This window comes from Pan paniscus, chromosome 1 (assembly GCF_029289425.2).
Source record: "Pan paniscus chromosome 1, NHGRI_mPanPan1-v2.0_pri, whole genome shotgun sequence".
NCBI classification, from domain to species: Eukaryota; Metazoa; Chordata; class Mammalia; order Primates; family Hominidae; genus Pan; species Pan paniscus.
The window spans coordinates 88,155,060-88,169,837 of NC_073249.2; the positions used below are offsets into that span (position 1 = coordinate 88,155,060).

Genomic DNA, 14,778 nt, shown 5'->3' on the forward strand with positions numbered 1-14,778 from the left:
TGGCAGATTCTGTGTGTGTCCTAAGATGCTCAGCCGCAGACCTTTGGGGGAGTAAAAGGGGCACACCCACCCACCTTGCCTCCAGGCTCTTTCCTTCCTATTCCTGTTCTATGGTGGGGCTCCATTGCGAGACTTCAGATTGAGAAATCAGATGAAGTTTCAAGAAAAGGAAACTGGCAGGTGACAGAGATGGGTGGAGGGACTGGAGAAAGGCTGTTTACTCCCTCCTGTCTAGTCGGCTTGGTCCCTTGAGGGCTCCGGATATCTTTGGTGACTTGTCCACTCCAGTGTGGCATCATGTGGCAGCTGCTCCTCCCAACTGCTCTGCTACTTCTAGGTAAGTCAGGGTCTCCCTGGTTGAGGGAGAAGTTTGAGATGCCTTGGGTTCAGCAGAGACCCCTTTTCAGGCTAGGGATGAGACTCCCACAAAGGGATGGGACCCCTCACCACATCTATAGCTGTGGATTGAGCTACCAGGACAAGCCAAGATGGGGCTAGAAATGAGGAGAATGCTGGTTCCAACTGGGGCATACTCATGAGTGAGGCCAGTCACTTCACCCCTCTGGGTCCCAGAATCACTATGTGGAACCGAAGAGCTTCGACTAGATGGTCCCTAGGGTCTGTCTCTTTCAGTTTGACATTCCAGGGTTCTCCTCTATGATTTTTAATTTCTACCCTTTCTTGTGGGGATATGGGTTGAGGCTGTTTCTGTGGCTTGGTTCAGGGAAATTCAACCTGTACCCTTAATTTGTGAGTTTGCACAGGGAGCAAGGGGTAAGGGAGCAGTGTTGAAAATAGGGATTTGGGTTGACAGTGGTGCAAGAGGCATGAACAGTGGAGACCAGAGAGCAGGTAGCAAGGTTTCCACCAGAAACATCCTGATTCTTGGGAAAATTGGGCTCCTGGGGCAGAGGAGGGCAGGGGAGTTTTAAACTCACTCTATGTTCTAATCACTCTGATCTCTGCCCCTACTCAATATTTGATTTACTCTTTTTTCTTGCAGTTTCAGCTGGCATGCGGACTGGTGAGTCAGCTTCATGGTCTTGGATTGACCCAGTGGGGCACATATGGGGACAATGGCCATAAGATATTGGGAAATGCTTGTTGAATGGGAAAATGTTGATGTGGGGTTAGCAGGGATAGTTCCTCCAACATAGCAGAACTTGGCCCTGTGCTTCTCTGGCCAGCTTTCCTTAAGATACTGAACAGGCCAAAAATGGGGCCAAGATGCTCTAAGACTGAGCCACCAAGCATGGGTTTGCAATGAGCTCATTCTGGCTTTGAGGCTCCCTGGTAATGGCAGTGTAGAGCCTGCTCCTCTCCCTGTCCTCACCCCACATTATCTTGGCTCCTCAGAAGATCTCCCAAAGGCTGTGGTGTTCCTGGAGACTCAATGGTACAGGGTGCTCGAGAAGGACGATGTGACTCTGAAGTGCCAGGGAGCCTACTCCCCTGAGGACAATTCCACACAGTGGTTTCACAATGAGAGCCTCATCTCAAGCCAGGCCTCGAGCTACTTCATTGCCGCTGCCACAGTCCACGACAGTGGAGAGTACAGGTGCCAGACAAGCCTCTCCACCCTCAGTGACCCGGTGCAGCTAGAAGTCCATATCGGTGAGTTGATGAAGGGGAAGAGGAAAATCACCAATAAAGGGTGAAACAAAGGGTCCTGAAATACTTGGGAAGAGCCAGAGATGATATTCTTAGAGATAAAAGCTAAGATGAGATGATGTGTGGACCCACTGAATGGTATCAGAGTTGTAGTCCTAGCTCTAAGTAGGTCTTCGGCAAAATGTCAAAGCCTGTCAGACAATAGATATAGGACTGCTGCATTGCACAATTCCAAGAATCCCCATATGGAGTGCATACAATGTGAATGTGTCATGTGAAGGTTAGGCCATGGCATAGATGCTCAGTAATAGTTATTTTTTTATTTATTTTCATTTTTTTAATTTTATTTTTTGAGACACAGTATCACTCTCTCACCCAGGCTGGAGTGCAATGGGGTGATCTCAGCTCACTGCAACTTCTGCCCCCTGGGTTCTAGTGATTCTCCTGCCTCAGCCTGCGGAGTAGCTGAGATTACAGGCACCCGCCACCACGCCCAGCTAATTTTTGTATTTTTAGTAGAGACAGGGTTTCACCATGTTGGTCAGTCTGGTCTCAAACTCCTGACCTCAGGTGATTCACCTGCCTTGGCTTCCCAAAGTGCTGGGACTACAGGCGTGAGCCACCACACCTGGCCAATAATATTTATTGAATAAATTAATGAATTTGGTGTTAGGACCTCAATCTCCTTCTTGCTCTCAGACATGTAATGCCCTAAGCCACCTCCCAAAGCAATCCTAGTGGCCTAGCATCATATCTTTCTGTCTCCTCATCAATGCTATACTCAAACCTATAATTAAGCATAAATTTGGTGATGTGATAGCTCTTCAAGTAGAGGCAGATACATGTTCAGCCTGCACATTAATCATGACATGAAAGTCCTTGTGTACTATTAACAGAATATAGACGTCAGACACAGGTAGGAGAAATATTTTGAAGGCAGGGGTCTTTCCTGGTGTCCCTACAATCTTACCACATAGCCTGGTCCCTGCAGTGTCACCCTGCAAACCTAACTCTACTTCCACGGCTGTTCCATTCATACAATGTTTATGGGTGGAACAAGCTTTGGGGGAAGAAGGGCATAAGGAGGTGGATCTGCAAGAGGGCTCCATGGAATTGGGCCTCTGAAACTGATTTTTGTAGCTCTTTGGCCTCTGACAGTACCACTCAACTGACATGGTCTTCACTCTCCAGAGCTACAAGAAGGTATGTCCATTTCTAGCTAGGTAAGAGATGTCCACCTACAACCAAATAAAATGGGGGAATTACCAAGAGAAAGCAATAGAAAAATCAAGTCTAGGAGTTACTAGTTTGCCTTGAACTTGGCTCTAGAAACTGGCTTTAGAAGTCTAGCCAATCAAGGCTATATTAAACTGTGACCATGAGAATTAGCCTCACCAGGTAAACTTCTGAGCATCCTTTAATCCTTTAGGACCCATTTCACTTATGTCCTCCTCTGAGAAGCATTTTTTACTTCTTTTTTTGTTTGTTGTTTGTTTGTGTTTGTTTTTGATTTTGATTTTGAGAGAGTCTCTCTCTGTCACCCAAGCTGGAGTGCAGTGGCGCAATCTTGGCTCACTGCAACCTCCACCTCCCAGGTTCAAGCAATTTTCCTGCCTCAGCCTCCCAAGTAGCTGGGACTACAGGTGCATGCCACCACGCCTGGCTAATTTTTTGTATTTTTAGTAGAGACGAGGTTTCACGGCGTTAGCCAGGATGGTCTTGATCTCCTGACCTCATGATCTGCCCACCTCGGCCTCCCAAAGTACTAGGATTACAGATGTGAGCCACTGCGCCCAGCCTGCATTTTTTACTTCTTTCAGGCAGAATTTCTTTATTCCAATCTAGTCGGCCCCGCAGTCCTTTATTCTTAGCCTGTCGTAGCACTCGTCATATTGTATTGTGATTATTTCTGAATATTTATGTTTCTGTGTCTAGACTGCAGATTCTTTGAGGCTGAGAACTATATGTCCCGTCATCTGGGTATCTCCAGTCCACAGTGTGTCATACATAGTGAGTGCTTGATGAAATATCACTTGAAGGAATATACATATGGACATTCACTGAGTCCATGACAGGACAGATTCGAACAAGAATGTTCCTCCAAAGGCCACCAGACTATATACTAACCATGACTTTATGCTAATAATGATTCATCTCTTTGCTGAAAAAGTAAGTGGATAGATAGGCACATGGCTTCTTTTGATAAATGATATATCTTAATAGGTAATAAAGATTACTTTCTGTTTGGCAAATCTTTGTGGTAGAGAATCATGACCAACACACGTCCTACCAATTTTGTTTAGCATCAGGTAGTAGATTTTTAAAATTATAGTAATTCAACCTGAGAATTTAGATTTAAAAAATAAAATTACAGTAAATTTAGTTTTGCTCTTATTACGTTTTGGGTCAATTTCAAAAATATATAAAAGTAAACAGGAGAAATTTAAAATGTCCTTCGGTCCCACTCCTTCAGAGAAAACCCCTGTTAATATGTAAGTGCATATCCTTCTTTTTTCTGTGCATAATACTTTTTAAAATATTTGAAGTATTATGCTTTTTTAACTTAACATTGTCTCATGAATATTTTCTTATGCCATTATAATACTTACCTATAACATCATTATTTTTTAATTATTCAGGTCCTTTCCTGACCATGACTTCATCTTCTCTCTTTGTGAAGTCTGATTACTTGGTGACGTGATTGTGAGAATAAGCTCTGGCGATATAAGAATTTCCTCTCTTGAAGGCCATGCTCAGTAATAAAGTTGGTCTCACCAAGGCCCTGTGACACCTTAGAAACCACGAATTGCCACGCTGAGCAATACCAGTCACTCCCTTCCCCTCCCTGATGTTTACATTGAGTTCTCCTTCACAATTTCTGCAGCCACTCTGTGGCCACCGTCACCTTATTCCTGAATGCCACAGGAGTCTTTCAATATTCCTTTGATTGCCTATTCCTTCTGAAATCTACCTTTTCCTCTAATAGGGCAATTCATCATTTTCAGATGCAATTTTTACTCTGATCTAGAACTTACTGTGAATCCTTGTCACCTGCCACAGCAAATCTAAGTCTAGCACTTAAGGATCCTGCAGATATGCTCATCGTTGCTTCTCACTTACCTCATTGCTTAGTCCCTCTGCTCTAACCCTGTGTGTTGATCCCATGTGTGTGTGTCCCTCTTCTCCATTAGACAAAGGTCTTGGTATGACTTCAGTTCTCTTGCAGGGCCCCATCAGCTCTTCCCAATAGGGAGCTATGCAGGGTTGACTCCCAATCTGGCTTTCCCTTATGTCTCAGGATCTGGGTGGTACGTGGCCCCTTCACAAAGCTCTGCACTGAGAGCTGAGGCCTCCCGGGCCTGGGGTGTCTCTGTGTCTTTCAGGCTGGCTGTTGCTCCAGGCTCCTCGGTTGGTGTTCAAGGAGGAAGACCCTATTCACCTGAGGTGTCACAGCTGGAAGAACACTGCTCTGCATAAGGTCACATATTTACAGAATGGCAAAAGCAGGAAGTATTTTCGTCATAATTCTGACTTCTACATTCCAAAAGCCACACTCAAAGACAGCGGCTCCTACTTCTGCAGGGGGCTTGTTGGGAGTAAAAATGTGTCTTCAGAGACTGTGAACATCACCATCACTCAAGGTGAGACATGTGCCACCCTGGAATGCCCAGGGACGCCTGTGTGTGGAACCTGCACTCACGCTGGGAAGTTGAGTTGGGAGGAGATTCCTGATTCTTACACGCACTTCTTCATATGTGGTTCCCTCTTGGTGATCACCAGGAGGTCCCCAAAAGTCCCTGATTGCAGGGTAGGTTTGCAGCTCTTTTTCAGTCCATTCTTTTGGGGTAGCTAAGAGGTGTCATTCACTGTGCAGCATGATGGCAGGAGCAGAAGCCACATCTCCTCCCCAATAAATACCTCTGTCTTTCCTTACCCTAATCACACCCACGATGTCATATGTTCCTATCGTGCTGGTCTCCTTCTTATCCAAGCCTTTTAGCCACGATCCAAACTGGCAGGAGCCCCTCATCCCCTCACAGAAAGAGCCCAGAGCCTGGGTTCTGGCCCTGCAGCTAATTAACCATCTGACCAGAGGTGAGCCACTTACTCTCTCTGAACCCCAATTTCTTCTTCCTTAACAAAAATAAGCTGACATTTATTGGGCAACTTTCAGTGTGCTAGACTCTGTGCTAAACAATTCTTTACATGCACCTGGTTTGACTATCACAGTAGACCTTCACAACATGAGATAGGTAATATTCCATTTTACAGATGAAGTAACCGAGGTGCAAAAATAAATAAATAAGTTGTCCTAAGGTCACATCAAAGATTTCAAAGCCTGTATATTTAACCAGTAAGTAAAAGATTTGAACAAGCACTAATATCCTATGATCCCATTAAGTCATCCACAAAACATCTCTAGGTTCTATAGCACCAGCCTCCAGAATCAGAGCTCTAGAGTGGTGAGCCTGGACTTTCCGGTTTCACAGAACTTCTATCTGTAACTAGCCCAAGACATAAATTGTAAACAATTTGCATGTAGAAAGGCAGCAAAACACCTTTTGAGATTTTGACACTACAATGCCATAATTTGTACAAAAATAATTTCATGACACTTTAAACTGAAAGTAAATACTCCCAAGTGGTTAGGGAAAGAGAGCAAATAAAGCAAATGGGGTAACATGTAAACAATGAGTGGATCTGGGTAAAGGATATACGAGATTTCTTTATACTATTCTGGTCATTTTTTTTTAAGTTTGGAAATAAATCAAAATCAAGAGTTTAAAAAATTGAAATGCAAAATCAACAAATTTGTCCCAGTTTCTAGACCATAGCGTTGTCTGACAATTTCTTAACTGTCACACAAAACCCAGCTTACAACCTAACTTGCTAACGTTCCCTGTCACATCTCTGTCAAACAAGCAGGAGCCTTTGCTAAGTGTTTGGTGAGCTGTCCTCTGCTCTGATAGCACTAAGATCAGGAACCAATGGGAGGAAGCAATACTTTCCCACAGACTTCCCCACCATTCCTACCACTTGTCTGTTGGCAGTTGTCAAAGACTCTCTACTGGTGACCTCGCTGTTTGTTCCAAATATCTGCCTTAGTGACTGTCATTTTTTTTCATCTCTCCACTTCTCCTAATAGGTTTTGCAGTGCCAACCATCTCATCATTCTCTCCACCTGGGTACCAAGTCTCTTTCTGCTTGGTGATGGTACTCCTTTTTGCAGTGGACACAGGACTATATTTCTCTGTGAAGACAAACATTTGAAGCTCAACAAGAGACTGGAAGGACCATAAATTTAAATGGAGAAAGGACCCTCAAGACAAATGACCCCCATCCCATGGGGGTAATAAGAGCAGTAGCAGCAGCATCTCTGAACATTTCTCTGGATTTGCAACCCCATCATCCTTAGGCCTCTCTACAAGCAGCAGGAAACATAGAACTCACAGCCAGATCTCTTACCCAACTCTCGATTTTTCCTTGGTCTCCAGTGGAAGGGAAAAGCCCATGATCTTCAAGCAGGGAAGCCCCAGTGAGTAGCTGCATTCCTAGAAATTGAAGTTTCAGAGCTACACAAACACTTTTTCTGTCCCAACCATTCCCTCACAGCAAAGCAACAATGCAGGCTAGGGATGGTAATCCTTTAAACACACAAAAATTGCTCTTGTTATAAATTACCCAGTTTAGAGGGAAAAAAAGAAAATAATTATTCCTAAATAAATGGATAAGTAGAATTAATGGTTGAGGCAGGGCCATACAGAGTGTGGGAACTGCTGGGGATCTAGGGAATTCAGTGGGACCAATGAAAGCATGGCTGAGAAATAGCAGCGTAGTCCAGGATAGTCTAAGGGAGGTGTTCCCATCTGAGCCCAGAGATAAGGCTGTCTTCCTAGAACATTAGCCGTAGTGGAATTAACAGGAAATCATGAGGGTGAGGTAGAATTGAGTCTTCCAGGGGAGTCTATCAGAACTGGACCATCTCCAAGTATATAACGATGAGCCCTCTAATGCTAGGAGTAGAAAATGGTCCTAGGAAGGGGACTGAGGATTGGGGTGGGGGTGCGGTGGAAAAGAAAGTACAGAACAAACCCTGTGTCACTGTCCCAAGTTAAGCTAAGTGAACAGAACTATCTCAGCGTCAGAATGAGAAAGCCTGAGAAGAAAGAACCAACCACAAGCACACAGGAAGGAAAGCGCAGGAGGTGAAAATGCTTTCTTGGCTGGGGTAGTAAGAATTAGAGGTTAATGCAGGGACTGTAAAACCACCTTTTCTGCTTCAATATCTAATTCCTGTATAGCTTTGTTCATTGCATTTATTAAACAAATGTTGTATAACCAATACTAAATGTACTACTGAGCTTCGCTGAGTTACGTTATGAAACTTTCAAATCCTTCATCATGTCAGTTCCAATGAGGTAGGGATGGAGAAGACAATTGTTGCTTATGAAAGAAAGCTTTAGCTGTCTCTGTTTTGTAAGCTTTAAGTGCAACATTTCTTGGTTCCAATAAAGCATTTTACAAGATCTTGCATGCTACTCTCAGATAGAAGATGGCAAAACCATGGTAATGAAATATGAATGATAAAATTCTTTCTTCTTCCCTTTGTCCACCACTGTAACAGAGATTGGTTTGGATTGGTAAGAAACACCCCCTCCTCCCAGCAACCATCTCACCACAACTCATATGAATTAGCCAGCTTGCTTTCCAAATCTTGCTGAGACAATTGGGCTAAGGGGGATTCTTATGGGAAGTATGGGATAGGAGGGTGAATAAGCATTAGAGATAGTTTGAGAGCATTGGGGCAGATAGGAGAAGGCACAGCTACACTGGAGGTAGAGGCCTGGGCAGAGGTAGAGGGTCAGCCTGATTGTGTGAATTATGAGCTACATACCAAGACGATTCAAGCTAGATTACATACATAAATATTTCATAAGATTCAGACACGACACAGGTGCATTTGGAAACCTTGGACATTCAACTCACATTTATTTACTACCTACAATGTGCAAGCTTGAGTTCAGGTGCTGAAGATACCAGATGAACAACACAGGGTCATTCCCCGGAGAAGCTTTATTTCTAGTGAGAAAAACAGTTAAACAGGAAGAGAATGAAGAAAGGGCTGCAGAAAAAGGCTTGATTTGGGGGGTGTGGTCATGAAGGATGAGTAGGAGTTTGCCAGGCAAAGAAGAGAAGAAAAGCCCAAGGTTCATAGGCAAAGATTCAAAAGCCAGAGTGTGAGTTCAAGAAAGCCGTTTGGTTCTGTGTCGGTGAGGGAGAGGAAAGAGTTTCAGGGCCAGATCATGAAGGACATTACCTTCCAAACTAAGGAGATCGTATCAGACCCTGCAATACATTGAGAGAGTTTAAGCAGACCAGGTTTATACCGTATAGTATTTTAGAAGGATTCTCTGGCAGCTACTTGATGGATGGACGGGACAGGAGAGTTGAAGACCCGAAGCCAGATAGGGCAGCAAGGCAGGATGCAGTAACCCAAAGGGAGCAATGAGGAAGTAACTGGCGGTGAGGCTGGAGAGGAAGGTGCTTAATCAACAAGGTATTTAGGAGGCCGACTCTCCAAGAATTGGCAGCCAGCAGTACACGGCGTGACTAAGGACCAGGTTCCACACATAGTGCCCGTTTTCTGAGTTAGGAAATAGAAAGGCAAGGCAGGTACAGGTTTGGTGGAAAGACAAACAATTCGTTTTGGTATTATTAGTACTTACTTCCTTTGGTCAGTAAATTTTCTTAAAGTGTCAGTTTCCATAACGTAATTGCCGTGGTTAAGCAGCTAAGAGTTATCACTACAACCCTAGTCGGAAAAACCAAATACCTCAAAATTACCCGTTCAGCACTAAGGCAGAAGAGGACATTGGGAACCACACAACGCTGAGGTCAGCTGCCAGGGCTCCCGGCGGTTAGCACCGCGGCTGGTTTTGAGAGCCAAGGCTCCAGCGCTCCCGGCGGATAGCATCGCAAGCGGTTTTTTTCAGTGAAAGTTTCAAACACCCAAGGTTCACAAAACGGGACTTTTCTCCCTGGGTGGGATCGAACCACCAGCCTTCCGATAAACAGCCGAATGCGTTAACCGATTGCGCCACAGAGACGGGCGTGGGCGACTTGGGCTGCCAAGTCACTTCACTGAAGAAAAAATGTTCAGCACTCTAACGTCTCCAAAAAAATTGAGGTTGATTTGAAACCAGTGACACAATTAGCTTTCCGTGCTTCAGGGCGCGGCTCCTAGCCCTGAGCGAGGCAGGTATTTTTTCCGCGCTAGCACTTGCCTAGATCTGGAGCAGGACTCAGCTTCCAGCAGAAGAGGCTGAGAAAAGGAGAGCAGAAGAGGATGCAGGAACGAAGGGTCTTCGGGGAATCCAAAATGGATGCTCTCTGTGGGTTCGGGGGTTCCGTTGATTTTGGTCAGAGAAGTACGACGATAAGCTTTTTTTGCTGATGTAGACAATTTATGTATGCATGTGCACACGTTTAGTGCTGACTCATAATAAGCTTATTATTGTGAGCATTAAAAATATTTTCTTACAGGTCCAATCACGTCCAGCAAAATGTGATATCTAAGTAAGTGAGTTTTGTATTACAAAATTAGTCTTCAACCCACCCTGTTTTGAAAGGTTTCTACCGGCATATTAGACATGCAGACAGAACATGGAGCTTAAAAAGCCTGTAACATTCCAATTAATGGTATTCAACTTGGAAATAAAAAATATTTTTAAAAAATGCCTGCAACTTAAAGACTTTCATGCTGACATATCCAGATCCAAATATCTGAGGACAGAGACCCCTAATTCCACCACTATCGACCTAGGGAACCTCGTCAGTGCTGGGTCTAAAAAGCCTTTTTTTGTTTCTTTAATTCATATATATATACTTTAAGTTCTAGGCTACATGTGCACAAGGTGCAGGTTTGTTACATATGTATACATGTGCCATGTTGGTGTGCTGCTCCCATTAACTCGTCATTTACATTAGATGTTTTTCCTAATGTTATCTCTCCCCCCTTCCCCCACCCACGACAGGTCCCGGTGTGTGATGTTCCCCACCTGTGCACACGTATGTTTATTGCGGAACTATTCACAATAGCAAAGACTTGGAACCAACCCAAATGTCCATCAATGATAGACTGGATTAAGAAAATGTGGCACATATACACTATAGAATACTATGCAGCCATAAAAAAGGATGAGTTCATGTCCTTTGTAGGGACATAGATGAAGCTGGAAACCATCAGTCTGAAAAAACTATTGTAAGGACAGAAAATCAAACACCGCATGTTCTCACTCATAGGTGGGAATTGAACAATAAGAACACTTGGACAAAAGCCATTCTCTATATTGCCCAAGACCCAGGGCCTCTCCATAGCCTCCACACAGAATCTCCTTTCTTTCTGCCCTGCCATCCTCTGTCATCAGTGGGCTCCAGTTTAGGTGCAGGTGGAAGTTTTCAATGATGTTCAGTGAAATGAGAAGACATGCAAACATAGATATGCATATGCAGAAATTATATATGCATATATGTTTATGTGTACACATATTTTATATCTTATGTAAAATACATGTGTATCATATGTATAATAAATAAGTAAATAAATAAATAAATTTGCCAAATGATCTTTAAACTAGAGTCATTTATTTTTTTTTTATTAATTTTTTTTTTTTGAGATGGAGTCTTGCTCTGTCGCCCAGGCTGGAGTGCCGTGGCACGATTTCGGCTCACTGCAACCTCCACCTCCCACATTCAAGCAATTCTCCTGCCTCAGCCTCCTGAGTAGCTGAGATTACAGTCATGGGCCACCATGCCCGGCTAATTTTTGTATTTTTTTTTTTTTTTTGAGACAGAGTCTCGCTGTCGCCCAGGTTGGAGTGCAGTGGCGTGATCTCGGCTCACTGCAGGCTCCACCTCCCGGGGTTCACGCCATTCTCCTGCCTCAGCCTCCTCAGTAGCTGGGACTATAGGCGCCTGCCACCTCGCCCGGCTAATTTTTTTGTATTTTTAGCAGAGATGGGCTTTCGCTATGTTGGCCAGGCTGGTCTCAAACTCCTGACCACAGGTGATCCTCCCGCCTCAGCCTCCCAAAGTGCTGGGATTACAGGCAAGAGCCACCGTACCAGGCCTAGAGTCATTTCTTTTATACTTTAAATTTTTGTCTCCGTTCTTTTGCTCAGACCTGTGGAGCCGGCAATATGGGCAAGTGTCATGGACTGTCTACCGCCTGGAAGCTCCATTGTCACCGACAGGATCAGAAGTGGCATGGTAAATGGTACAAGAAAGCCCATTCGGGCACAGTCCTGAAGACCAGCCCTTTTGGAGGTGCTTCTCATGCAAAGGGAATTGGGCTGGAAAAAGTAGGGATTGGAGCCAAATAGCCCAGCTCTGCCACTGAGAAGTGTGCCAGGGCCAAGCTGATCATCCAGCATAAGCTAGATGCTGTGGTCTCCACTGGCGCAGCTGATCCTCTTGTTACAGGATTGAGGCTGTGAGGCAGATGAGAGAACAGCAAGAAAATCACAGCCTTTGTACCTGATGATGATTGCTTGAATTTTATTGAAAAAAAAATGATGAAGTTCTGTATCGGGGGAACCAGCCCCCAATATTTCAATGTAGGTTCTTTTCTATTTTCGCTAAGTGTCGGCCGGTCTGAGAAATGAAGAGAAAGAGTACAAAGAGAAGAATTTTACTGCTGGGCCGCCGGGGGTGACATCTCATATTGGCAGGTTCCATGATGCCCACCTGAGCCACAAAACCAGCAAGTTTTTATTAGGGATTCTAAAAGGGGAGGGGGTGTACAAACACGGAGTAAGTCACAAAGATCACATGCTTCAAAGGGCGATAAAAGATCACAAGGCAAGGCAAAATTAGAATTACTGATGAAGGCCTATGTCTGGCTGTGCACGCATTGTCTTGATAAACATCTTAACAGGAAACAGGGTTCGAGAGCAGAAAACTGGTCTGACTAGAATTTACCAGGCTGGAATTTCCCAATCCTAGTAAGCCTGAGGGTACTGCAGGAGACCAGGGTGTATTTCAGTCCTTATCTCAACCACATAAGACTGAGACTCCCAGAGCGGCCATCTATAGACCTACCCCCAGGAATGCATTCCTTCCCCAGGGCTATCAATTATTAATATTCCTTGTGGGGAAAAGAATTCAGCAATATTTCTCCTACTCACGTGTCCATCTATAGGCTCTCTGCAAGAAGAAAAATATGACACTATTCTGCCCGACCCCACAGGCAGTCAGACCTTACAGTTATCTTTCCTTGTTCCCTGAAAATTGCTGTTATTCTGTTCTTTTTCAGGGTGCACTGATTTCATATTGTTCAAACACGCATGTTTTACAATTTGTACGGTTAACGCAACCATCACAGGGTCCTGAGGTGACAGACATCCTCAGCTTACGAAGATGACAGGATTAAGAGATTAAAGACAGGCATAAGAAATTGTAAGAGTATTGATTGGGGAAGTGATAAATGTCCATGAAGTCTTCACGATTTACATTCAGAGATTGCAGTAAAGACAGGTGTAAGAAATTATAAAAGTATTAATTTTGGAAACTGATAAATGTCCATGAAATCATCACAATTTATGTTCTTCTGCCTCGGCTCCAGCTGGTCCCTCCGTTCAGGGTCCCTGACTTCCTGCAACAGTTCTGGTTGCTGGATTTGGCAGAAAAGGTCATGCTGTTGGTGATATTCCTGGAGTCCACCTTAAAGTTGTTAAAGTAGCCAATGTCTCTCTTTTGGCCCAATCAAAAGCAAGGAGGAAAGACCAAGCTCATCAGCTTTAATGGTGAAAACCCAACAGTAGTAAGTTTTCATTTGCCAAAATAAGTTGTTTTTAAATGTCCTTTCTTTTTTAAAATTAAAATTAGGATAGATGATAGTTTTGTGGCTATTTGTTTTATGAATTTCGTAACTTGGCAAAATGAAAAGTTGGCCACCCTACACTAGTAACCAACTTTTCTGATGTCATTAGAGACAGGATCTTGCTCTATCACCTAGGTTGGAGTGTAGCTGCACGATCTTAGCTCACGGCAGCCTGCAACTCTCAAGCTCAAGCAATCCTCCTGCCTTAGCTTCCCAAGTAGTTGGGATTATAGGCTTGAGCCACCTCGCCTGGCCAGTAACCAACATTGTGGGGAAATTTTGTTCATCTGTGAAGTTCAAGTTTGGAACCACCACTCTGTGCTTTACCTCCATTGTTGGATTGACAGCAGAAATAAAAAGTTATTAGTTTCCAGTTGATTGTGAATACACATACATTTCCTCTGCTACATTTTACATGTATGTGACAGCAATGCAAAAGCAGGAGAGTAAAAAGGAAGAATTTTTAAAGAATAAAAGAATAGCTCTCCCTGTCCCTCTCCCCCTCCCCCTCCCCTCCCCCTCTCCCCACGGTCTCTCTCTCCCTCTCTTTCCACAGTCTCCCTCTGATGCCCAGCCGAAGCTGGACTGTGCTGCTGCCATCTGGGCTCACGGCAACCTACCTGCCTGATTCTCCTGCCTCAGCCTGCCGAGTGCCTGCGATTGCAGGCGCGCACCGCCAGGCCTGACTGGTTTTCGTATTTTTTTGGTGGAGACGGGGTTTCGCCGTGTTGGCCGGGCTGGTCTCCAGCTCCTAACCGTGAGTGATCTGCCAGCCTCGGCCTCCCGAGGTGCCGGGATTGCAGACGGAGTCTCGTTCACTCAGTGCTCAATGTTGCCCAGGCTGGAGTGCAGTGGCATGGTCTCGGCTAGCTACAACCTCCACCTCCCAGCCGCCTGACTTGGCCTCCCAAAGTGCCGAGATTGCAGCCTCTGCCCGGCCGCCACCCCGTCTGGGAAGTGAGGAGTGTCTCTGCCTGGCCGCCATCCCATCTAGGAAGTGAGGAGCGTCTCTGCCCGGCTGCCCATTGTCTGAGATGTGGGGAGCGCCTCTGCCCCGCCGCCCCGTCTGGGATGTGAGGAGCGCCTCTGCCTGGCCGCGACCCCGTCTGGGAGGTGAGGAGCGTCTCTGCCCGGCCGCCCCGTCTGAGAAGTGAGGAGCCCCTCCGCCCAGCAGCCACCCCATCTGAGAAGTGAGGAGCCCCTCCGCCCGGCAGCCGCCCCGTCTGGGAAGTGAGGAGTGCCTCTGCCCGGCAGCCACCCCATCTGGGAGGGAGGCAGGGGGCAGC

At 45.1% G+C, this 14,778-nt stretch overlaps 1 protein-coding gene and 1 pseudogene across 1 annotated transcript; both read left to right on the top strand.

The window, feature by feature from the left end:
• Positions 1-203: 203 nt before the first annotated feature.
• Positions 204-8,136, top strand: LOC129397763 (low affinity immunoglobulin gamma Fc region receptor III-B). Its single transcript, XM_055112319.2, has 5 exons — positions 204-337; positions 1,004-1,024; positions 1,357-1,614; positions 4,995-5,252; positions 6,758-8,136. The coding sequence occupies exons 1-5, from the start codon at positions 298-300 to the stop codon at positions 6,880-6,882; spliced, it is 702 nt and encodes a 233-aa protein (XP_054968294.2). The 5' UTR covers positions 204-297; the 3' UTR covers positions 6,883-8,136.
• Positions 8,137-10,725: 2,589 nt separating this feature from the next.
• Positions 10,726-13,413, top strand: LOC117974867 (small ribosomal subunit protein uS12-like; annotated as a pseudogene).
• Positions 13,414-14,778: the final 1,365 nt, after the last annotated feature.

Bases quoted from the DNA above. Each gene is read 5' to 3' on its own strand.
- LOC129397763 (XM_055112319.2), top strand. From the start codon at position 298: ATGTGGCAGCTGCTCCTCCCAACTGCTCTGCTACTTCTAG. The intron at 338-1,003 runs GTAAGTCAGGGT...TTTTTCTTGCAG, and splicing joins AACTGCTCTGCTACTTCTAG to TTTCAGCTGGCATGCGGACT. The intron at 5,253-6,757 runs GTGAGACATGTG...TTCTCCTAATAG, and splicing joins GAACATCACCATCACTCAAG to GTTTTGCAGTGCCAACCATC.